This window comes from Squalius cephalus (genome assembly GCF_949319135.1).
Source record: "Squalius cephalus genome assembly, chromosome: 2".
Classification (NCBI taxonomy): Eukaryota; Metazoa; Chordata; class Actinopteri; order Cypriniformes; family Leuciscidae; genus Squalius; species Squalius cephalus.
In genome coordinates this window covers 49,947,515-49,971,137 of record NC_137123.1, presented here as the reverse complement: position 1 = coordinate 49,971,137, position 23,623 = coordinate 49,947,515, and the positions used below count along the sequence as shown (strand labels likewise).

Below are 23,623 nucleotides of genomic sequence, written 5' to 3'. Positions count from 1 at the left end.
GGGAGGAAACCAATGGGTCATGTAGCCTACCTCTCTCTCTCCACACAACACGAGCCTGGGAGCAAATATGTAAGATATGTTTTTTGTTTGTTTATTTGTTTTACATTCCAAAGTACCATAACTAATCACTAGCACATTGAATGTGTGTGTCTCAATTTCTGGTATCAATTGTAGGCTATTGATTTTGTTTCAGTCAATCATTAATCAGGGTCTCAAGCAAATAATGGGCAAGTGTAGGCCCATGAAAAGCAATGAATTTTGAAAAACACTTAAATATATATCATATGAAAAAGAAATATAAACAATTAATTGAAATTTTGAAAAGTGATTTATCTAAAGACATTAACTTATAAGCACATCAATCAAAAATGACAAAAGAGAAAGAAAACAAACTAATTTAGGACTGTGGTCTTATGTGTGTTTCTGTAGGCCTATGTGTTAAAACCATCTGTGCAAGATCTGATTTTAAATATCATTTGCTGGGGTAGCAGTTCAAGGCTGCTCCACTTCTATGGAAATGTGAGTTAAAATGTGTGTGTGTGTGTGTGTGTGTGTGTGTGCGCGCGAATGTTTCTGGTTCAGGTTTGATAGGTCAGCACAAACAACTTTTTGTGTCTCATGCTGAAACACCAGATGAGTATAATGAATGCACATCAAACATGCCAACTATATTAAACAGCATGAAAAGGCCTATTGTCCTTTTTCACAAAATCCTCTGACCAACTAGATATTTCAAGAAGTTTATTGCTAAATGTATAAGGTGCTTGAATATTTTATCAGAATACTGAGCTGTTTAAAAATGACCATTTTCTTTTTGCACTTTAAAAAATAAAATAAAATAAAATTGTATATATATATATATATTGAACAATAAACACATTATAAAAGGCAACCATGTCATGGCGAATCAAAAACTGAGATAAACATGCATGCAAAAATTCTTTATTCACTTATCTTTTTTTTATTTTTTTTTACTATCTGTAGTCCTTAAGTTAGGCTAGGCTACTGTATATTATTGTTGTTGTTTCTGTGCACTGAGAGCATCTTTTGTCACCAAGACATAATTTTTTTATGAGTGTATGTAGTGTATACTTGTCAATAAGTGATTCTGAGTAACCCATTCTACTAGGTGGCGGTAGATAGTTTCCCATCACGAAACCCCAGCGCGCACGCGCAGTAGAAGAAGTGTGCTGCTCCCGTCCCGTTCCTAGCGCACATTGACAGGTAGCTAATACACTCTCTTTCTATGCTACAGACCTTACTTTAAACCACGACTCACTGAAATCAAGCAATCACAGCCGTAAAGGCGTATTTGGCTGAGTCGTGCCTGCAGATTTGATTGATTTGTTTACAGTTAAACAGATCAGATAAGCAAATTTTGTGAACAGCTCAGTTAGCCGATGTGCTAATGATACATAGATATGAGTAAGCAATATGATGAACTGATGATTTTATTACATGTTTAACGATCTACAATTAAATATGAAATATTTTTGTGATAATGTGATTTATATTGTTTTCAGATCTTCATTTAGAGCCTGTCGTCTTTATATAGAGGATATTATACACGTTATATCTGTAATTTCGTGTGCCAGTGCTCAAAAAATATTGCTTTTTTAGAAAGTCATAATGTGTTGATTATTTCATAAGTATATGTAAGTTATGTGAAGCATGACGATGCATAAAACCGAACTGGCACTGCAAGCAGAATTAATTGTCAAGTCATTCAGGGCTAAACTGCTCAAGGAAAACCGGGACATATCAGGCAGGGGATTTTAAAATGGTGTCATCTAACGGCTGGAAAAGTTATGGAAATGAGTACAGTTTTAAAAGTCATGGTTTCTGTTGTCAGTATATTTTTTCTAAAATGTTTAATTAAGCCATAGAGATTTGCCCATGAATCGTTCTTTTGAGTCGGTTCTTTTGAATGAATCAGTCGAACCGCTTTACAGATTGTTTTGCCAGTCCTCCTGAGGTGCTCGTGAGCAGGTCATGTTGATGTATGGCTACTGTAGATAATGTCTGTCAAAAGGGTCTGAAAAGTAACATGCGTGAGTCACATACCCAGATCTTTGACAAAAGGAAGTTTGCAGCTGTAAACTTCAATTGTCAGCACTGAATAGATTCTCTTTATCTCTCCTACAGAATCTTACAGAGGAACACCTGGACACCCCCTCTCCCCTTCCCACTATGGCCGACTCCATGGATATAGATGATTCTCTGTACAGGTACACTGTAAATACTGAAGCTGAAACACTCTGGCCCTGTTTACACCTGGTATTAAAGGGGTCATGATGGTTCTAAAAAGAACATTATTTTGTGTATTTGGTTTAATGCAATGTGTTAACGCGGTTTTAGGTTAAAAAAAGTCATTATTTTACACACACTGTACATTATTGTTGCTTCTCTATGCCCTGCCTTTCTGAAACGGCTCGATTTTTACAAAGCTCATTGTTCTGAAAAGCGCGGTGTGCTTTGATTGGCACAAAAACCTTAAGCGTGTGACGGAAATGTCACGCCCCTCACCATATGTGGAACATCAGCTCCCAAAGCAATAATGACAGGTGATAATGTCGGCACTACCTTATCAATTCGAGCCCGAATTTGAACCGGAAAATGCAATGACCAAACTGATCGATCCACTTTGCAAGAACAAAAGTAGTTTGGCTTTTGCAACAAAAAACACAGTTTCTCCACGACATGGAGGCGCCGCCGGCAATAATAACACCGAGAATAAAAGTTACGCCTTCTTTCTTTGCGTGTACATTTGGGCGGTGTTATGAATCTCTGCCACCACATACTGACGAAGATCTCTGGGGTCGTGTTTGAACAAAGTGTTTTAGGAAGGCGTGGCTGAGCCTTAACTTTTACAAAGAATATCTCTTTAGGTTTGACACTTTGAGCGTTGTAGCTCTGCAGATCTTATACATGCACACAAACAACACACTAAAGAAAAAGGAAAACAAGAAATCGCATCACATGACCCTTTTAAGATGCGTTTGGTCGATCGGATCATAAGTGGATTACGTTAATCACAGGTGTAATTGGGGTCTAAAACATTTTCCACTTTCGCCCACTTCCAGAGGTAGAACACTTCCGTGATTTCTAACACGCACTCACCGTGTTTTGCATGGGCTTGCACTTGCAGCTATCAGAGCAGGAACGAAAGCCAATGCTCTCCGTATGTTTTTCCGTTGTCTCCAGACGCTTTCATATGTAAATTGTGCAAGGTTATTTCATCCATTAGATCAAAACATCTGAAAAGGCTCATACATTTACCGGCCCATAAACCCTCCCCTTGAAAGCAGGACAGAAGTGGTAGAAAGTGAACAAAAGAGACCAATTAAAACACCAGGTGTAAACGGGAATGTGTCTCCCTGGTCTACTTGAGATCTTATCAGAAAAACACTTAATACCAGGTGTAAACCGGGCCACTTAGACAGGCTTTGCTTTCTGTCATGTATAGAGTCTGATTAGTTAAAGTGCCCCTATTATGGATTTTTGAAAATTACCTTTCATGCAGTGTGTAATGTAGCTGTACGTGAATGTAAACAGTCTGCAAAGTTGTAAAGCTGAAAGTGCATCTTACATAAAGTTAGTTTATCTAAAAAAAAAAAAAAAGAGTCGGCTTAAACGAGTCGTTTAGAGTTCGAATCTATTTTCGCGAAGTTCACACGTCACAACTTACTACATTTGCATAATGCACGCCTACGCTCTTGCGTGGACAGGACATCTTGCTCGTTCGTGTGGATATCATGTCATCAAGACGCTGTGCTCTCCGCTGTGAAAGTAAATTGGGTTTATTTTCACTTCCAAAGGATGAGGCTGTGAAGAATCAGTGGTTAAAATTAATCTTGACCACGATACCACAGCAATATAATCGCAAACTTTTGCTGTGTTCCCTTCATTTTACTGATGACTGCTTCTCAAATCTCGAAGTTCAATGCGGTATTCGCAAAAAACACTTGCTCTGTAAAGATGGGTCAGTAGCCTACCCAGTTTATTTGGCCTAATTTGCTCCTCAGAATCACATCCTGTAAGTATGACTAATTATTGATGTATATATTTTCTACCGGAATGTAAAATATTTAGTTTTGTGTTTTATATTGTGTATTGTGGGCCACTATGACCTAAAACTGCCTATTAATGCATCTGTCGTTCTCGCTACTTTGAGTAAAGATAAAGGATGGAGCAAGATGTGTTTTACCAACGTTTGTTACATCAGTCATTCATTCACGTTAGAGCTCGGCTAATGTATGCTCTAGCCTGCTATTGATACAGTTTCCACATGTTCACCGCAATAAATTAGAAAAATACACATCGGTTTGTTGATGGACATACACTTGTTAATGCTGATGGTGAGCATATGGTCTTGATTGATATGTTAAAATCGACATTATCGTTCGTTACTGTCTTTAGTTTACGGTGTACAATCGCTGAGCTGTAGGAAGCCTCCGGATGGAGCTGAAGTTTAATTATGGCAATGGGTGTTTTTGTTTTTCGATACGCGCTGAACGCGGTAGACCAGTCACAACAGACTGAGCTGTCTGGCCAATCAGAGCAGAGTAGCTTGTGGAAAGGAGGGATTTAGAGAGATTGATTCATCCATGGAGTCTTTTGAGAATCATTGAAAAATGTGGTGATGTGCAATGTTTATTATGAGAAAATGAAACCGTTTTTTGACCTTTGATGCATGTAAACCTGTTGTAGGAGACCACCAAAACAAAATTAGGAGACTTTAAAATAGCATAATAGCGGCACTTTAAGAATCAGATTCAATCCAACTTTGCTGCTCCTAATTGTTTGTGCGTGTGTGTGTGTGTGCGCAGTCGGCAGCGGTATGTGCTGGGGGACAGTGCTATGCAGCAGATGGCCCAGTCCTCTGTGCTTGTCAGTGGAATGGGAGCTCTTGGAGTGGAAATAGGTGAGTGGTGCCAATGTCCATCCATACACCACTTTTTTCATATTTGTATTTCATTGTTTTCCTATTTACATGCTTTTAAAGTCACCATAAAATCAAATTTTTTTCAAATATTGCAGTATTTATTATAAATTATTTATCCAACCATGCAATATCCAACCAATTATATATATATAATTTTTTTAAATTATTTTTTATTTTTTATAAATGCATGTGTTCTGGTAATCTTTACTCAAAATAACTTCCACTATCAATGATTTCTCTTCTCTGATGACGTGTTTACTGGCGCGAGGACAACCTGTCACTCGCAAACCACAACAATCCAATGAATTCCCCTTGGACAAAGTCAAGTCCCACCCTACATTTTTTTTTCTTGATCGAGAAGCTTTCACTCGGATATACGTCACAAAATGGAAGAAAAGACTATCACAACTTCCGTTTCTTGCCGACTTTAAAATCTCTAGAAATTGTAAATGACTATACTTAGTACAAGGGTGTTAAAAGGATCTAGTTTCTAGTATATCATGATCTGAGATGTCAAGGATTCATGTATATGTATTTTCTTTAGGTTTTCCTCCAATAAGCTCATCGCTTCCTTATCCTATGAGTTATAAATTTCATACCATGTTCTTCATCTACAGTTTAACCATTTTTTTGTAATTTGTGTTTAGTGCTGTAATTCACACCACTTAATTTCTAAACAAAAATCTCTCATCTTGTGCAGCAAAAAACATTGTTCTGGCAGGAGTGAAGGTAAGATAAATGTCTAGATTTAATTTTCTTCTTCTTATGCATAATTACATGCAATTAACTCTAAACCAAACCCTCATCCTAATTCTAACCCTATAGTAAGTACATGTAGTTAATTATTATTACTTAGTACTTAAATGTATAATTACACTGTAATACTGACACCTTAAAATAAAGTGTAATCAAAATGTCTATATACAGGTTTCTTGGCATACAAAAAAATATCATGGCTACATTTTTAATTTTTTTTGTAATACACTACTGTTCAAAAGTTGTATTTATCGGTTTGAAAGAAGTCTCTTATGCTTACCAAGGCTGCATTTTTTATATATATAAATTAGGGCTGTCAAACGTTTAATTCAAACGATAACACAAACTCTACCTTCATCATGCGCAATGATGTACCCTGCTGACGTACTTAACACTCTTGTCTATGTGTGTGTATTTAGTTCTGTCTCCCTACAGTTTTAAAACGATTAAAAGTTTGTGTTTACATAATATATGTGTGTGTGTATGGAGTATAATTATTTTCTATATATAAATACACACACATGCATATATATTTAAGAAAAATGTGTTATTTATATATAAAATATTTATATAAAATATTTATATATAATATAAATATATATACACAGTATATACATGCAAATATTTCTTAAATATATACATGCATGTGTGTGTATTTATATATAGAAAATAATTATACACCGTACACACACATATATTATGTAAAAACAAACTTTTATTTTGGATGCGATTAATCGCGATTAATCGTTTGACAGCCCTAATATAAATACAATAAAAACAAGCATCCTTATTGTTAGCAGTCATTATCACTCCAGTATTCAGTGTCATATTATCCTTCAGAAATCAGTCTAATATGCTGATTTGGTTCTTAGGAACAATTTCTTATTATTATCAATGTTGAAAATAGTTGCTTAATATCTGCTTAATATTAAACATTGATATATTGAAAACATTGATATATTTTTTCCAGGATTTTTTGATGAATCGTGAGTTCAAAAGAACATTTATTATTGAAATAAAAATCTTTTGTATCGTTAGTAATGTCTTTACTGTCACTTTTGAACAATTTAATTCATCTTTGCTGAATTAGAATAATTTCTTTCTAAGAAACTTACCCCAAACTTTAGAAGTTGTATAGTGAAGTTGTAAGTTTATATAGTGATTTATATTAATTTTGAACACCTATTATCTATAGTATATTGTGTATTCCCTTTTTACTGTTATAGGCTACTTGGACTATTTGCTGAGCAGTTACTTTTCAGTAGTGTTATGACCGTGTTATGAGATTTGCACATTTGTGTTTGTAGGCAGTCACCCTTCATGACAGTAAGCGATGTGAAGTTTGGGATCTGGGCACCAACTTCTTCATCAGAGAGGAGGATGTGCAAAGCCAGAAGAAAAGGTACACTAAAGTTACTTTTGTTACAAGCAGACTGAATTCAATCCCTTTTTTGGATTGAATTTCCAGAAGAAAATAACTAAATTGTGAGATTATATATATATATATATATATTTCTCATAAGATTTTGGTCACATCCACCCTTAATAATGTTAAGACCTCTGTGGCCTTATCCGACTCTAGGTTGTTAGTTTTCTATTTTTTTTATTTTTTTTTTCAATAAAGCAATGATTTTCTCTCTCTCTAAGGGTGGAGGCTGTCCATTCGCGAGTGGCTGAGTTAAACCCATATGTTCAGGTCAGTGTGTCCACTGATGTCCTGGATGAAAGCACTGACCTCTGCTTCCTGAAGAGATACCAGGTCAGTCTCCATGAAAACTCCAAGTTCAAAGTGCAACAATCATTTTACATAATTTATCATTATTCCAATTAGATTATTCTTTATGTTCATACTTATCATACTTAATGTGTCTATTCTTGTATTTATTTCTTTAGTGTGTAGTACTAACAGAAACAAAGCTGAGCTTACAGAAACGAATCAACCATTTCTGCCACTCTCTGCAGCCTCCGATTAAGGTACAGATATTCCCAGACATATTTGCACATATCTATAACTCTCTTTTTGATGCTTTAAAAATGTGTTTTTGGTGCAGTTCATTGGCTGTGATATTTTTGGGATCTGCTCGCGAGTGTTCTGTGACTTTGGGGAGACGTTTGAGGTGTCTGACCCTACTGGAGAAGAACCAAAAGAAGTCTTCATCCAAAACATCAGCCAGGTAATGAAAGCACCTCACTGTCTCACCTTCACATTACCTTTGGCATGTTATCCTTTCTTTTGTCACATTTAGGGTGTGTTCACACTTGGCATGTTGGGTTTGATTAAAACGATACCATCATATGTAGTCTACGCACATACAACGAGTGTGGACAGATGCATAGCCTGAATGCTGAGCTTAATCTGAAATGCTCAATTCTGTGATATGGGTCGCTTTTTAACTTCCTGCTTGGCATCCAATCACAGGGGAGCCCTGGTGTTGTGACGTGTATGGACAGCCGAACACACGGCCTCCAGACTGGGCAGAGTGTGTGTTTTAAAGAGATCAATGGCATGAGTGAACTCAATAGTTCCACACACCAAGTTACAGGTATGAACACAAACTCTACCTTCATCATGCGCAATGATGTACCCTGCTGACGTACTTAACACTCTTGTCTATGTGTGTGTATTTAGTTCTGTCTCCCTACAGTTTTGCAATTGGAGATACATCATCATTCCAGCCATATGCTCATGGAGGAATCTTCCGCCTGGTCAAGATTCCCAAAACCTTCAGCTTTGTATGTTAACACCAACTTCAGTTGGTCTGTTTAATAGTGCTAAAGTATAATGAGTAATTCTTATCTTTATTTATGGTCTGTTTAGGAGACAATGGAGCAGCAGTTATCTGATCCTCGGCTCCTCACTCCAGACTTCAGTAAACCCGAGGTCAAACACAGGGCTCTCTCATTGTTGAAGTCCAGTTATTTTTATTGACATGAGAATCAGTCACTTTTTGTCTTAAAAAAAATGTACCCTATCCATTCAGGTCCCTCTGCTGCTCCATACTATCATGTTAGCTTTGGATGCTTTCCTGGAACAGCATGCTAGGCTCCCCAGCATCGGGTAAATAACTGTTTTCCTCTTTCAAGCTGTGCCTAAGAAACCTAGCGAGCTTTACCAATAGCAGATCACTATGTTTTAAATAGATTTTGTCCTACATTAGACATGGCATGATAAAGCAACCAGGGCTAGAGGGTTTGGTTTATAGTAGTGATGCACCAAAATTTCAGCAACCGAAATTGTTTTTTGTGTTTTGACTGTTTCAGCGTCTATTTCGTACACACAACATGTATTTTTTTTCTTCCCATATTCCGTTTTAATAGTCAAAAGCATGTATAACCAATTGAATTCATAAAACTTTTTAATAAAAAAAAAAAAAAAAGTTAAAAATATAATAAATAATTTGATAGGGACCTAAATGAAATGTTTTATTTTTTTCTGGAATTCTGTGTTGTCTTGTCTGTTTGAACTTTTCTGGATGAGTTAAGACGGCACCCTGAACAGCATACAGAGTTTAACTACCCAAATTCAATTACCAAAACTTTTTTCAGTTTTACTTTTCTGGCTAAATGGAATCTTAAATTTTGGTTTCGTTGCATCGCTAATTTCTATTTATGCAACATTGTGCTGAATAGACCCGCCCAAAACTGGTAAAAATTGTGGTTCCACATACAATAATTGTACATTAAACATCAAATATTTTCTAATTGGCTGTCATTTCTCATTCATTGTGGACAGACAAATTGCATGTTGCATTTTTAAATTCTCTCTTTTTTTTTTATCTCTCTCTAATTATGATTGACATGGATAATTAAAATTGTGATGTGTTATTTTCCTCTTCTGTGTGTAGTTGTTTGCAGGATGCTGAGCTGCTCCTGAAGTTCACAGAGGAGATCAGCAAAACACTTAAAAACAAAGTCAGTGTTTTTACAAACACTCAGTCCCATCCTGTTTTGCACATCTTCACACTTCCATCTTTTAATTTCAAATGTGTGTTGTCAGGTATGCATAAACCAGGATCTGGTGAGGTGTGTGTCGCGCTGTGCGAGGGGATGTCTCTCTCCTCTTGCGGCAGCGGTGGGTGGTATCGCTAGTCAGGAGGTTTTAAAGGCTCTCACTGGAAAGTTTTCCCCTCTTCAGCAATGGGTAAGTCAAAGGTCAGATGTTCTTTTGTCTTTCAAGTACATTTACATTTAGTCATTTAGCAGACGCTTTTATCCAAAGCGACTTACAAATTAGGACTAAATTAAGCGAGTCATCATGAAGAGGCAAAAACAACGCAAGAAGTGCTCAAAATACGAAGGTCGGGCATTATTCAGAGTAGCATAAGCCCGATAAGTGAGGTTTTAAAGGGAAAGGTTTCTTTTTATTTTTTTTTTATGCGGTTAAGTGCTCACGGAAGAGATGGGTTTTCAGCTGTCTTTTGAATGTTGTCAGGGATTCTGCATTCCGGATGAGGGTGGGGAGAGCGTTCCACCAGCATGGAACTGTGAATGAGAATGTTCTGGAAAGTGATTATGTGGCTTTCTGTGATGGAACCACAAGACGTCACTCTATGACCAATCGTAGGCTTCTGGTAGGGATGTAGACTCGTAGGAGTGAGTGAAAGTAGGAGGGAGCTGAGCCTCTGATAGATCTGTAAGCAAGCGTCAATGCCTTGAACTTGATACGAGCAGCGAGAGGTAGCCAGTGCAGAGAGATGAACAGAGGAGTGACGTGGGCCATTTTGGGCTCATTGAAGACAAGACGAGCTCCAGCATTCTGAATCATTTGTAGAGGTTTAGTTGCACATGATGGAAGTCCAGCCAGAAGAGCATTGCAGTAATCAAGCCTAGAAATGACCAGGGCCTGGACGAGAAGTTGTGTAGCATGCTCAGTAAGGAAAGGCCTGATCTTCCTGATGTTGTGCAGTGCAAACCTGCATGATCGAGCGGTCAGCTGGTTATCAAACGTTACTCCAAGATTTCTGACTGACCTTGATGGGGTGATTGATGATGATTCTTGCTGGATAGTGAAGTCGTGTTGTAGAGATGGATTGGCAGGGAGGACTAGAAGCTCAGTCTTTGCCGGTTGAGCTGAAGGTGATGTTCCTTCATCCATGTCGAGATATTCGCCAGACAGCTTGTTTAATGTTTTTGAAAGAAGTCTCTCATACTCACCAAGACTGCATTTATTTGAAAAAAAATACAGAAAAAAACAATAATGTTGTTAAATATTATTGCAATTGAATTTTTTCTATTTTTATAATATTTTATAATAATTTAAAATTAATTTCAATACATTTAAAAATATTAAACCACAAAGTAATTCTAATATGCTGATTTGGTGCTCAAGAAACATTAGATTTCTTATTATTATCAATGTTGATGGTTCAAAAGTTCAAAAGAATGAAAGTAACAATTTAAATGTCTTTGCTGTCACTTTTGATCAGTTTAATATATCTTTGCTAAATAAAAGTATTTATTTTGTATAAAAAAAAAAAAAAAAATACCTTACTGACTTAAAACTTTTAAAGGGTAGTGCCATTATTATGGCATTAATATGAAGAGATGGTATTTATTCTTTCTTATATGTGTGTTTATACAGTTTTATCTCGATGCAGTTGAGGTGGTTCAGCCCCTCCAATCTCTTCCTGCTGAGGAATTTGCCCCAAGGTGAGTGTGAAGCGATCTTGTTTTGTTAGTTCATATATTTCTACAGCATTTTGAGACTGGTAACATCTCTTGATGTACTTTTGTTCTTTCTGACCTACAAACATTTACATTTTAATTCAGAAATTGTCTTAAAAGAATTAGTTCACCCAAAAATGCAAATTCTGTCATCATTTATTCATTGTCGAAATTCTTTTAAATCTGTGGTTCTCAACCATGGGGCCACAGCAAACTTACAAAAGGCCTCAAAATGACTTCAGATTATTTTAAAGAAGACAAAAAGCTTTAAAATAAGCCAAAATTAAGGATCATGATTGTTTTGTTTTTTTATTCAACTCAACAACTTTTTTGTTTTGTTTTTTGGCGTTGAAGAACCATGGTTCTCACTTGAAAAATGAGGTAGCCTAATTTTATGTTACTTCTAGACCTGGAAAGGTCATTTTGAATTAATAAAATCGTTTACCTCCATGGACATTTTTTAATAAATGAATATACTTTTTTTTTTTTCTTATGCCAAGCTATAAAATATTTTTTTCAGGTAGGAATTAGTGAGTAAAAAAAAAAAAAGTACCCTTAATCTTTATCCAGTAAATCTTGAACAACTGGAAAAATCATGGAGCCTTCAAATATTGTTGTGGACAATGAGGAGCTTGGAGTCAAAAAGGTTAAGGATCACTGCTTTAAATGTTGTTTTTGACGTGTGCTTGTAGGGGTGATCGGTACGATGCATTGAGGGCGTGTATCGGCGAGTCGCTGTGTCTGAAACTGCACAGTTTTCGGGTCTTTATGGTGGGATGTGGTGCTATTGGCTGTGAGATGCTGAAGAATTTGGCACTTTTGGGTGTGGGATTGAACAGATGCTCAGGAGAGGTGGGGATATACATCTGACAGGACTCATTTTTTTCTCTTCTCACTTACTTGAGTAATGGAAAGTTTGTACAATTCTTAGAATGCATTTTTTGAATTCCTAGATTTGCGTTACTGATCCAGATTTGATTGAGAAATCCAACCTCAACCGGCAGTTTCTCTTCAGACCACACCACATACAGGTATCTTATTAATTTGATAGTTTTTTCGCTCTTTCATTCATGGATTACTTCTCATTTCTTTTTTGCCCATTTTCCTCCCTCTCTGTAGAAGCCAAAGAGCACTACAGCAGCAGCCGCTACATTAGAAATTAACCCAGAGCTCCAAATAGATGCTCATCTGAATAAAGTATATCCTGCTACAGAGGACATTTATAGTGATGATTTCTTCTCCCGCCTCAACCTGGTGGTCACCGCACTGGACAACGTGGAGGCTCGGAGATATGTGGATAGGTAATCCATGATTAACATCAGAATTCATTTTTTCAATGTATATAGTGTTCTTCATTGCACATTCTTTTATGGCTCTTTTGTGAACTCGCAGTCGGAGCGTATCCAATCAGAAAGCTCTGTTAGACTCGGGTACTATGGGTACGAAAGGACACACTGAGATCATCATCCCAAACCTCACTGAGTCCTACAACAGCCATGTGAGTGTGTATATGTGTTTATATGGGCTGTGTGTCAGTTTGTGTATCCATTGTCCCATGTTTTTTTCTCAACTGTGGTTGTGTTTCTTAGAGAGACCCACCGGAGGAGGAGATTCCGTTTTGCACTCTAAAGTCTTTTCCTGCTGTCATTGAACACACCATACAGTGGGCCAGAGACAAGGTCAGTAACACACACTCTTACATACATTACCAGGCGTAAATTTAGGCTGATTTTTCAATGTGTGGATATAACTGTGTATATAGCATATATATAGTGTGTAATATTGCTGTTTGTGAATGTAAAATGTCTGCAAAATTGTAAAGATTAAAGTGCTATTGTCTCCTAAAAGTTGAAATTCAAATATGGCAATAGGGGTTTTGTTTCCGGTGCGCTGTAAGTGGTAGACCAATCACAACAGACTGGGATGTCTGACCAATCAGAGCAGAGTAGCTCTCGGAAATGAGAGGTTTAGAGCGATACATGTTTTAATATAGACATAGTTAAAAGAAGTTTCATTTTAAAGAATCCTTAATTAAAGAATCCCTCATTAACCCTCCTTTGTGAATATTTTGCACTCTTGATGGCTCACTTCTTAATTTCTGTGTGATCCTTTTCAACACATTAAAAACAATTGCTCTGTTTTAGCGTATTTTACTTTCATTTCCAATGGTTGGTCAATTTTCACCACAAACAGCCACGGTGTGACTTTTATGACAACTTAAACTCATTAAATGAAATCCATTTTTTGTTTGTTCAGATTGTACATTTAAGAAGGTCACCAAGTTTTAAACATAATTTCTAATAGTTGGTCAAAAACGACTAAAAAAAAAAGCTTAGATATAATCAGTTCGACTGGATCTCCTTAGAACTCCTAACAGTGCTTGGAAATATGCTGCGAGTGATCTGATTTGTGGTCTTGTTTTTGTTGTATATAGTTTGAGAGCTCTTACTCCCACAAACCCTCCATTTACAACATGTTCTGGCAGAGTCATTCATCACCTCAGGATGTGTTACAGGTGAGGATATATACTACATGCTTACCTAAACAGACTAATTTAGCCTTGTTGTAGTTTAATTTCATTGCTTGTGTGTGCAGAGGATGATGGCTGGGGAGAGTATGGAAGGATCATTTCAGGTCATTAAGTTGTTGAGTCGGAGACCTACTCAATGGAATCACTGTATAGCTCTCGCTCGACTCAAATTCGACAAGTACTTCAAAAGAAAGGTAACTGTCCTGCAGAAGTTAATAGTGTTTATCTTGTACTAATGACTGCTATTATTTTTGCCATGTAAAGGTATTTATATAATAGTTATAATGCTTTTAAATGCTTTATATTATAGTAGTATATTTCTCATTGAAATAAAGCGTGTATGTGCAATGTTTACACGACATGTCTCATTTCTACTTTAATATTTCAGGCATTACAACTACTTCACTCATTTCCACTGGACACACGGCTAAAAGACGGCAGTAAGTCTCATGATTTGCTCTCTTGTGCAGAGGAGCTGTATTAAAAGCCAATAGAGTCACGAAAAGTGTTTTTTCCTCTTTTTGTCAGGTCTGTTCTGGCAGTCTCCCAAACGGCCGCCTTCTCCTATAGAGTTTGATCTCAGTGACCCACTGTGAGTATCTGAGTAAATATTCTGTTTATAGACTGTTACTCACAGTGATGGAGAGAAATGAGATTTAAAAAAAATAAAAAGATGTAATGTGTGGAAGTTCATGAAAAAATGTCTTTCTCCTACATCAGGCATTTTGGTTTTGTTGTCAGCGCAGCTCGCCTTTTTGCTGGAATTTATAAAATTCCATATTCAGAAGAGGTAAAAAATTTTTTTTTACATTTCAACATCTCAGTCTGGGTCTGTTTTCTTTTTTTCTTTTTTTAATTGTGTGGTATCTGAATACAATTCTTGAATTAATTTCTTTAACGTTTTGTTGTTGATTTTTCTTATGTGCTGTTGAATAATTCATAGCAACTTTCCTATGAGGCTGTTCAAAGTGTTTTAGCTGAAGTGGAGGTTCCCGAATACAAACCAGCTGAAAAGGTATGTGTTCTCTCACCAGTTATTTATGTATTTAGTATTCAGTCACTATTGATAATGTTTGTCTGTGATGTATCAATTAAACACAACCTAATTTTGAGTTGTTTAAATGTTAACTATTGAGATATTTTTTTTCTTACCAAGAAACTTTTCCTTTTGTTTAACTGTACAAAACGGTCAGTACATTGAACTTTCTATTTATGAAAGTTGTTGAAAAATGTATCACGGTTTCCACAAAAATAGCAGTGCAACTGTTTTCAACATTAATAATAATATGAAATGTTTATTGAGCTCCAAATCAGCACATTAGAATGATTTCTTAAGGATCATGTAACATGAAGATTTGCCATAACAGGAATGTGTTATGCAAATGTATTGAATTTCAGGAGGTACTTCAAGTAAATATTTTAAAAGCGGTTTGCCGGAATAAAAAAAGTTTGGGATTCTATGCATATAGAATTGTTATTTTTGTCAAAATATGACCAAAATATTGATTTCAAATCAAATCGCTAGATCTTTACTGATTTCTTCCCCTTATAGTTGCAATGGCATCATAAAATAAGCATCACTTATGGTGCAAAATGCAGCAGACAAAGACATTCATTTGATGCATATATTAATAGACAACCAATTAAAAAAATTGCTACCAGTGGTGGGGAAATTGCTCTCTTCCCCTTTAAGAAACTAACTACTAAGCGTCTGTATTTGTATCAGCATATAGAGACAGATGAGTCTGTTAAGAAGCCTGATCATTTGAAAATGACAGTGAGCAGTGAAGAGGAGAGAGAAGCGATCTCACAGCTACAGGAGGCCATCAGCTCCAGCTTTATAACACCTGGTTTGTTGATTCTCATCCACATACTCTAAACCAAGATACCCAACATTTCCAAACACTTTTTCCTCTTATTTTGTATCCTTTCCTTTCATTTTTTGTCTTTAGAGAGGCTACGTATGACTCCGCTGTTCTTTGAAAAGGATGATGACTCAAACGGACACATGGATTTTGTAGCGTCGGCGTCGGCTCTGCGAGCTCACATGTATGCCATCGAGGCCGCTGACAGACTACAAACCAAACGAATTGCTGGCAAAATCATCCCTGCTATCGCCACATCTACAGCTGCCGTCGCAGGACTGGTGAGAAATACAATAAAAATATTTTCTATGAAGATTCCTGTTGTGTTTAGTCCTTTGCTTTGTGTATTTATGATTGTGTTATTATTCATTCTTTGTAGGTGTCAATTGAGTTGGTAAAAGTTGCTGGTGGTTATGGATTTGAGTTGTTTAAAAACTGTTTCTTCAACCTGGCAATTCCAGTCATGGTGCTCACAGAAACCGCTCCGGTCAAGAGAACCCAGATCAGGTAGCAGCAACACTCATGCACAGATTGGCACTTGTAAAAATGAATAGATATGCGTTTCTTATCTTCGTATAATTTGATCTTTTTGTTTTCACCAGAGATGACATCTCCTTTTCCATCTGGGACCGTTGGACTATCTTCGGTCACGAGGACTTTACCTTGTCTGATTTCATCAGCGCAGTAAGGGTGAGTACCACTTTTGAGCCTGAATGTCAATAATGTCAAAGGCACTTTAAAGGGATAGTTCACCAGAAAACAAAAAATGTTGTCATTTTTTACTCACCCGCAAGTTGTTCCAAACCTGTATGAGTTTCTTTCTTCTGTTAAACACAAAAGATGATATTTTAAGGAATGTTGGTAACCAGACAGTTGATGGCACCCATTGACTTCCATAGTATTTTTTTTTCCTACTATGGAAGTCAATGGGGTCCATCAACTGTTTAGTCTCCGACATTCTTTAAAATATCTTCTTTTGTGTTCAACAGAAGAAAGAAATTCATACAGGTTTGGAACAACTTGAGGGCGAGTAAGTAATGACACAATTTTTCAGAGACCAACTGTACCAAAAATTACTTTTTGAAAGTAGATAATACCCCAACTATGGATTAAACAACTGCTTACACTCTGAAATGTATTATGGGAGTGAATATAAAATATACAAATTTTGAATCTCCCAGAATGTGTCAAAATATCATTGTCTGCTGACAAATTTAGCAGTCTTTTAAGCATTTTAACCATAATTCTTAATGTGATAGAAATAATAGTGTATTTTACAGATAATTAAAAAAAAAACTTTTTCTAAACCTGAACTTCATTGAAACAGCAATGTAACTGCACGTTTGAAACACTTTTCTAAAATTAACCTCACATAAAATTGACTCTACTGTTCAAATTTTGGGGTCGGTAAGATTTTTTTATTTAAGAAATTGATGCTTTTATTCAGCAAGGATGCATTCATTTGATCAAAAGTGACAGTAAAGAGACTTTTACATTTGTTACAAAAAAAATCTATTTAAAACTTTCTATTTATCTAAAATGATGAACCATGAAAATATGAATCATGGTTTCCACAAAAATATTAAGCAGCACACAGTAAGAAATGTTTCGGTTACACTCTTTTATTTTAAGGTGTCATTGTTACAGTGAAGTACTGAGTAATATTAAGCAACTGCATGTACTTACTATAGAGTTATGGTAGGATTAGGGTTTGGTTGAGGGTTAGTTGCATGTAATTATGCATAGTTTACTGTTATTACTATGGTAAGTACATGTAACATATGTAACAAGGGCACTGTAAAATAAAGTGTTACCAATGTTTCTTGAGCAACAAATCAGCATGATTTCTGAAGGATCATTTGACACGTAAGACTGGAGTAATGATGCTGAAAATTCAGCTTTACCATCAGGAATAAATAAAAAATCTTAAAAAAGAAAACTGTTTTTTAAATTGTAATATGTTACTACAGAACTGGTTTGATCAAATAAATGGAGCCTTGGTGAATCTAAAAAATACATAAACATGATTTTTTTTTTTTTTTTTTTAACAAGTCTCCTAAAATTACATTTAAGATATGTAATTAATTTGTTAAGAATGACTGAATTATTGCTTAGTACACAGGAACAAACAGGTTTTATGCTTCATTTCAGGAGAAGTACGGAATTGAGCCCACTATGGTTGTTCACGGAGTGAAGATGCTGTATGTGCCGGTTATGCCGGGCCATAACAAAAGACTCAAACTGACGTAAGGCCCAACTGTAAAATAGCCTATTTTACTTTGATTATAAAAATAATCTTACCCTGTAAAATCTTACGTGTTTCAGCTAATGTGTGTAATTTCTGTGCGACGACTATCATCATATGCAATTAGAAAAATGATGCACGATGCTTTGTGGATTTTTTATGCATTATACATAACAATATCTCTATTTGTCTTCTCCTTGCAGAATGCATAAACTGATCAAACCTTCATCAGGCAGGAAGTACGTTGACCTTACCGTATCATTTGCCCCTGAGGTGGATGGTGACGAAGATCTGCCCGGTCCCCCAGTGCGCTATTACTTCAGTCGAGAAACTGAGAGTGGCGAGACGGCCTAACACGAACACACACACTCTTACAAACTCTCCTCCCTCTTGCTCTGTGGACCACAAGTGGAGTAGCACTTGATCTGACTCAATGTACATAGTGAATTTTTGTTTTCTACTGGTTTATTATTTTATTGCACCGCATTGTCTGTGCAGATGCCTTAAGATAATTATATTGTGCTTCAAAGTGACAATAATAATAATAATGGTTATAATATGAATGCTCTTCAGAGCAAAACAAAAAAGAAAGTGTTTACACAACTTCCCCAGGGCTTATTATTCTATGTTAGTCTTTTAAACTAGGAGAGGACTCTGTAAAAAAATCAATAGAGGGCTTGTAAAAGAAGAACATTCATCATGAATCAGCTGTAATTTATTTGCACATGTTTTAGGAGGATATTAGGGTTTGAGAAGTTGTCAGTCACTGTAAGCAACATAAACACCAAAGATTTCACCTCTGGTTTAAAATGTTTATCATTGGCATTCAGCGATGCTTCACAACTGCTTTCCCCTGAATGTGGCTGTCAGGTTCTTCGTGATCTTAGCTTTTTGCAAAAACAGATGAGGTAAAGCTAATTGCTTCCGATGTTACACCTACAATGCAAAATGCATTTTTTAGTGCCACTAGAGGGTGCTATAGTTTATAGTATCCTTGTACCCATTTGCTACAAAAAACGCTTCTACTTGAGCGACAAAGCTTAAAGGATGAGACTCTACGTAATCGACAGTGATATAGACATCATCCTGTATGTGAAGGTATATTCATATCACTTTAAGTCCAACCTGCATGTTGGCATCTAAAACAGGCTTTTCACAAGTTCCTCGCTGCATTTACGGTCTTGTTGATGTCATTGACTCCTAAAGTGAATCCTAAAGTGTCCTTTAGGCAGTTGGCTGTTGCTTAGCACACGTGATTGGCAGTAGTGATCAGAAATCACACACTCGCATAGACACACCTGACCCAACATTCCACTTTGAGCTTACAGTGGATATGTTCGAATGCACAAAGAACAGGAAAAACACGGACAATGTTTCTAGTTTGATCCCTTTAAATTAAACCTTCAGTTGCACAGAATTCCCTGCCGTGATGTCCAGCATTTGGAAATGATATCTGGTGATATCTAAAAGAGCTAAACCAGTGATTGGAAAATATTATGTCATTGTGACTACAGTATTCAACAGAAAGTTAAATAAATCAAGTAAAAAAGTCAAAATGCATTTCCCTTTCTTTCTTTTTTTTTGCTTACGTGTATTTTCCCAACTCGTCTAACAACTTAACTTGTGGTAGTGTGTGGAAAAAATCCATTTGATCTATGATGAGATCTGATAGATCCCTCTGGAGGTTTGCGCTGTGCCTAGTGTATATGGTACTCATAGTAATAATAATATACTGTATAACAAAATATACTGTTTAAATATTTAGTGTCAGGAAGACATTACTTTTATTCAGCAATGATGCATTTAATTGATCAAAAGTGAAGAAAGGTTAAAAGTAAAGACATTTATGGTACAAAAGATTTCTACTGCATACAAATGCTGTCCTTTTGAACTTTCTATTCTTTAAAAAATCCTGAAAAAAAAAAGTTTCACTGTTTACATAAAAATGTTAAGCAGCACGAATGTTTGACAAAACCAACCAGAAGGACTGAATTAATTGGCTGCTGAAAATTCAGCTTTGCTATATACAGGAAAAAATTACACTTCAAAGTATATTAAACTAGAAAGCCTATTTTAAATGGTTATAATTTTTCACTATATTGCACTGTATTTTTGATCAAATTAAAGCAGCCCTTGTCAGCAAAAAAAAACTTCTTTCAAAAACATAAAAAATATATCTTATAGACAGTAAACGTTTGAATGGTTGTGTATATTTAAGCTAATAAATGCTAATAGTCTTTTTTTATTGTTTCATATTGTGCACAAGTCATGAAACACTTACTATGAACTATGTGACTTGGAGCATAAAAGTGAGTCTGCATGCAAGGAGGTTTGCGGTTGACTCTGAAATGTTGGATTCACACCTCTACTCTTTAGAACGCAAACAACTCGGCTCTGTCTCTGTTCTTAGCACGGGTGCTGCTTTAAGGAGTGGAGTTTGACCTCTGGATCACTTGGGACAGCATGTCTGAGCGTGTGCGTTCAGGACACATATGCCTTTTGTTGTTTCTGCAACTTAATGCAACCACTTCAAAAATAAATCTCTAACATTGGATGGGTTGAATTAATACAAATTTCTTTGCCTTCCTATTCACTACAACACAACAAAACCATGTTAGTTTAAAGTTTTTTTTTATTTATTTTTTTATATATATATATATATAATTCTGAGTGTAAAAAAGCACACATACACTAGTTCAGACAGAGGAGGAGGCCTCAGGAATTCAGTTTACCCTGGAGTGTCAAATGAACTGCCTTCCACAGTCTGTCGGGTCAAAGATCACACCAAAAGTCTGCACCCTCCCCCTTTCCCACACACACAGTCAAAGACATTTAAGAGCACAGATGGTTAATGGCTATCTTGTTGAACATGCATAGCTACAAGCTTCTCGTTCTCCTCCTGTGCCTTCTTTTCCCGAGGAAGATGATGTAACAGAATAGCTAATATAGCAGTCTAGACACTGGACAGCTGCTTGAAAGCTCATATCATGCAAACTCATTAAAATGGGGGTTACAGGATCTTTGCTGAAATCCATTCATTAATTAGTTAGACCAACTACAAACTAGCTCTATTAATTAATTTCAACAAAGATCTTATTAACGTAATAGGATCTTTATTTTATTTCAGCTTAATTTACAAATAGGCTATGATACGTTAGATTTGATTACACATAAACACTGATTTAAGTGTTCCGAGTTAAATGCACTTTAAAGTGCAGGTTGACACGATATTTATTATCAGAACTGAATTATTATTTCGGACAGTTTCTTGTTTTCAGCGGTTCATTTGCTCCAGTTTAAATTGAGTAAGGTTCTCTCTCCCATTCTCCAAACTTTCCGTCACGCTCTCTCTCTCTCTTGTCTCTTCTCTCCGGGAATGTGTTTCCTGTGGTCCGCTCTCTGATTGGTCCGCTGCCTGATTGGTCCGCTGTCTGATTGGTCCGCTGCCTTCCGGTGAGACGCGGATTGGAAGACGGAGCTCGACATCTGGAAGGGAGGAGAGTGGTGATGGGAAGTCCGACTCAGTTCTGCGAATCGGTTCTTTCAAGCTGTGTTTTTCAATGAACTGGTTGATAACGACCCATTGGTTCTGTTACGCCATTGCCTAGTACCTGACACATCCCAGCATGGTACAGTATTATGTACTACAAATGAGCTGGCACAGCCTATATAGGGCTATGCTTCAGGTATAATCCATAAACATGCGAAGTGTAATGGCCGTAGTATCCCATTTCATCCAATTGCTCATTTTGTAACGTCGTTGAAGAACCCACGTATTTTGATATTTTGAATTTATGTTGATTGCAATGTGTTTTGCTTTGTCTTTAATTTTGTTAAAGGAATTTATGTCCAAACATCTGTAGTAGCCTTTTTTTTTTTCTTTTTTTTTTTGTGGCTCTTTGAAAATAGACCCTTTTTATTTGAAGTTTGTAATAAAAGTTTGTATTATTCTTTCTTGCATAATTTTGCATTCATTAATGTAGTTTTCTTTTTTTTATTAAAAAAAACTACAATTTATTGTATTATTTTACTATCCTATGGTGTAAAAAATTACAAGATAATATATACTTTAGCTCACTTCAGAATTTCATGTTACCTTCATAGTAGAATATTTCGTTTTTTTGTCTTTTTGCTTGTAAACGTATTCTTTGTAACAAAACATACCCTTTTAAAGGAAGTTGCAAGTCAAGTGCCCCAGTTATATTGTTGAATTGTTTTTGCAGATATTTTTTAGTTAATAAAAAATTAAGTAGGCTAATTTTGAATCTACATTAAATGTATTTTTAAATAACAGTAATATCAATTGTCATCACTCGTATAAAAAATGTTTTTAATGTTTTAATAAAATGTTCGCTCATTGTTTTTCAACTCTACGAATTGGGGAGGTCGGTCCAAATGAAAAGGTTCTCAGTTCAATGAATCATTTGTTGACTCGAGAACCGCCCGGTTCCGTGAACAAGTCGTTCAGAATGGTTTTGTGAACCGGTTCAACTGATTCATTGAAAAGGTCCGACTCAAACGATCGACTCGTTCGCGAATCGGACATCGCTAGAGGAGACGAGGAGAAGAATATACGAGAGGTAAACCAGAAAAAGGAGGAGAACAGGAGAGGGTGGTGGTGACATCTGAGGTGAGTGATGTGCTATGGCAAAATATTTAACCTGGACATACGAGCAGCTGAATTTATGATTTGAGAACATTTAATTCTTTCCGTTTGCCACTTTTGTTGGTAATGAGTTTGAAAGGCTGGAAATATTTGTGGACGCGCTTCGCCCTAACAGCGATAGCAGAAGGCGGATAGACGGATCCGAGGCGGCAGTGGGCTTCTGACTAACAGTATCGGATATTATCGTTGCTACAGTAACAAACACGCTGTGGCTTGATATATTGTAACAATTTTGACGCGTCTTTGATGTTGTTATATCATGTTCGTGTTAGTTGCGATGGAATGGTGTAAACGGGGGTCGTGCGTGTGGTCACAGCCCTCCTGAATATCGCTTGACTTAACGGGTCACTTTTGTGTTTCGCGTTTGATCCTTTAAATTTACAACTAATGTCGCTTCAACATTAGGGTGTATATTATTAAATAAGTGCCATTTGTGGCGTTTATTTCGCCACGGTTATTTTTACGCGCCTCGCCTCGCCTCTCCCCCTCTCAGGTCCATGGCAGGCTCCAGCCCCCCGTTCAAGGCCAGGCCAATGGAAAAGTCAAAGCAGCGGGAATCCATAGCTTATCATACGGGGCTGTGGCAAACGCGCTTGTTAAAGCACCGACATGTGTATTTGAAATAATCATTAGTGTGAGCGCGCCCGTAGGCCCGTGTGTGCGTACTCGCTGCTGTAGGTGCGCGCGTCGCAGTGGCGAGACTCTAGTCCCGTTTTATGACGCCCGTTCTGCGGCAGGCACAGGCAGCTCCAACAGCAGACATGTTCTCTGAAGACCATTTCACATTCTCCGGTCCTCTTATAGAAGTACAATAGCCAATTATACTGTAGCCTACAGTACACCAGTCACCGGCACAAAATCTTCCACAGTAAGGCCTTTGCGAGCTGTCGTATAATTGGGTTGAAATGTAGAAAGCAAATGTAACATTGAGAGCAGGTCTGGGAATTGTTGT

At 36.6% G+C, this 23,623-nt stretch overlaps 2 protein-coding genes across 12 annotated transcripts in view; both read left to right on the top strand.

Annotated features, from left to right (window-relative positions):
- The first annotated feature begins 1 nt into the window (after position 1).
- uba6 (ubiquitin like modifier activating enzyme 6) lies at positions 2–18,866 on the top strand. Of its 2 annotated transcripts, none has more exons than XM_079847552.1 (32): positions 2–69; positions 2,146–2,228; positions 4,830–4,924; positions 5,646–5,674; positions 7,009–7,103; positions 7,349–7,460; positions 7,595–7,675; positions 7,753–7,875; positions 8,121–8,244; positions 8,331–8,434; positions 8,520–8,582; positions 8,683–8,759; positions 9,547–9,613; positions 9,699–9,842; positions 11,283–11,350; positions 12,058–12,217; positions 12,319–12,396; positions 12,485–12,666; positions 12,758–12,863; positions 12,955–13,044; positions 13,800–13,880; positions 13,961–14,089; positions 14,284–14,335; positions 14,424–14,487; positions 14,616–14,685; positions 14,839–14,910; positions 15,622–15,745; positions 15,848–16,041; positions 16,140–16,267; positions 16,363–16,450; positions 17,912–18,006; positions 18,209–18,866. In XM_079847552.1, the coding sequence occupies exons 1-32, from the start codon at positions 13–15 to the stop codon at positions 18,357–18,359; spliced, it is 3,186 nt and encodes a 1,061-aa protein (XP_079703678.1). In that variant the 5' UTR covers positions 2–12; the 3' UTR covers positions 18,360–18,866. The 2 variants fall into 2 exon arrangements, with proteins under 2 accessions (XP_079703678.1, XP_079703679.1); XM_079847553.1 differs by lacking the exon at positions 2–69 and adding an exon at positions 1,148–1,224.
- Positions 18,867–22,545: 3,679 nt separating this feature from the next.
- The window catches only part of apbb2b (amyloid beta (A4) precursor protein-binding, family B, member 2b), a 58,584-nt gene continuing 57,506 nt past the window's right edge, over positions 22,546–23,623 (top strand). For 4 of the 10 annotated variants that reach the window (XM_079847577.1, XM_079847585.1, XM_079847583.1 and 1 more), the window contains exon 1: positions 22,552–22,635. The gene's annotated coding sequence lies outside the window, so the exon portion shown is untranslated. Of the gene's footprint in view, positions 22,636–23,623 lie in introns of all 10 variants that reach the window. The other 6 variants (XM_079847581.1, XM_079847580.1, XM_079847576.1 and 3 more) reach the window with 4 other exon arrangements.

What these genes read in the sequence shown, in the direction of transcription:
- uba6 (XM_079847552.1), top strand. Translation starts at nt 13, where the DNA reads ATGGGTCATGTAGCCTACCTCTCTCTCTCCACACAACACGAGCCTGGG. An exon ending in TACAGTGGGCCAGAGACAAG is followed by an intron (nt 13,045 to 13,799) that starts GTCAGTAACACA and finishes TGTTGTATATAG; the next exon opens with TTTGAGAGCTCTTACTCCCA. An exon ending in CTCCAGCTTTATAACACCTG is followed by an intron (nt 15,746 to 15,847) that starts GTTTGTTGATTC and finishes TTTTGTCTTTAG; the next exon opens with AGAGGCTACGTATGACTCCG.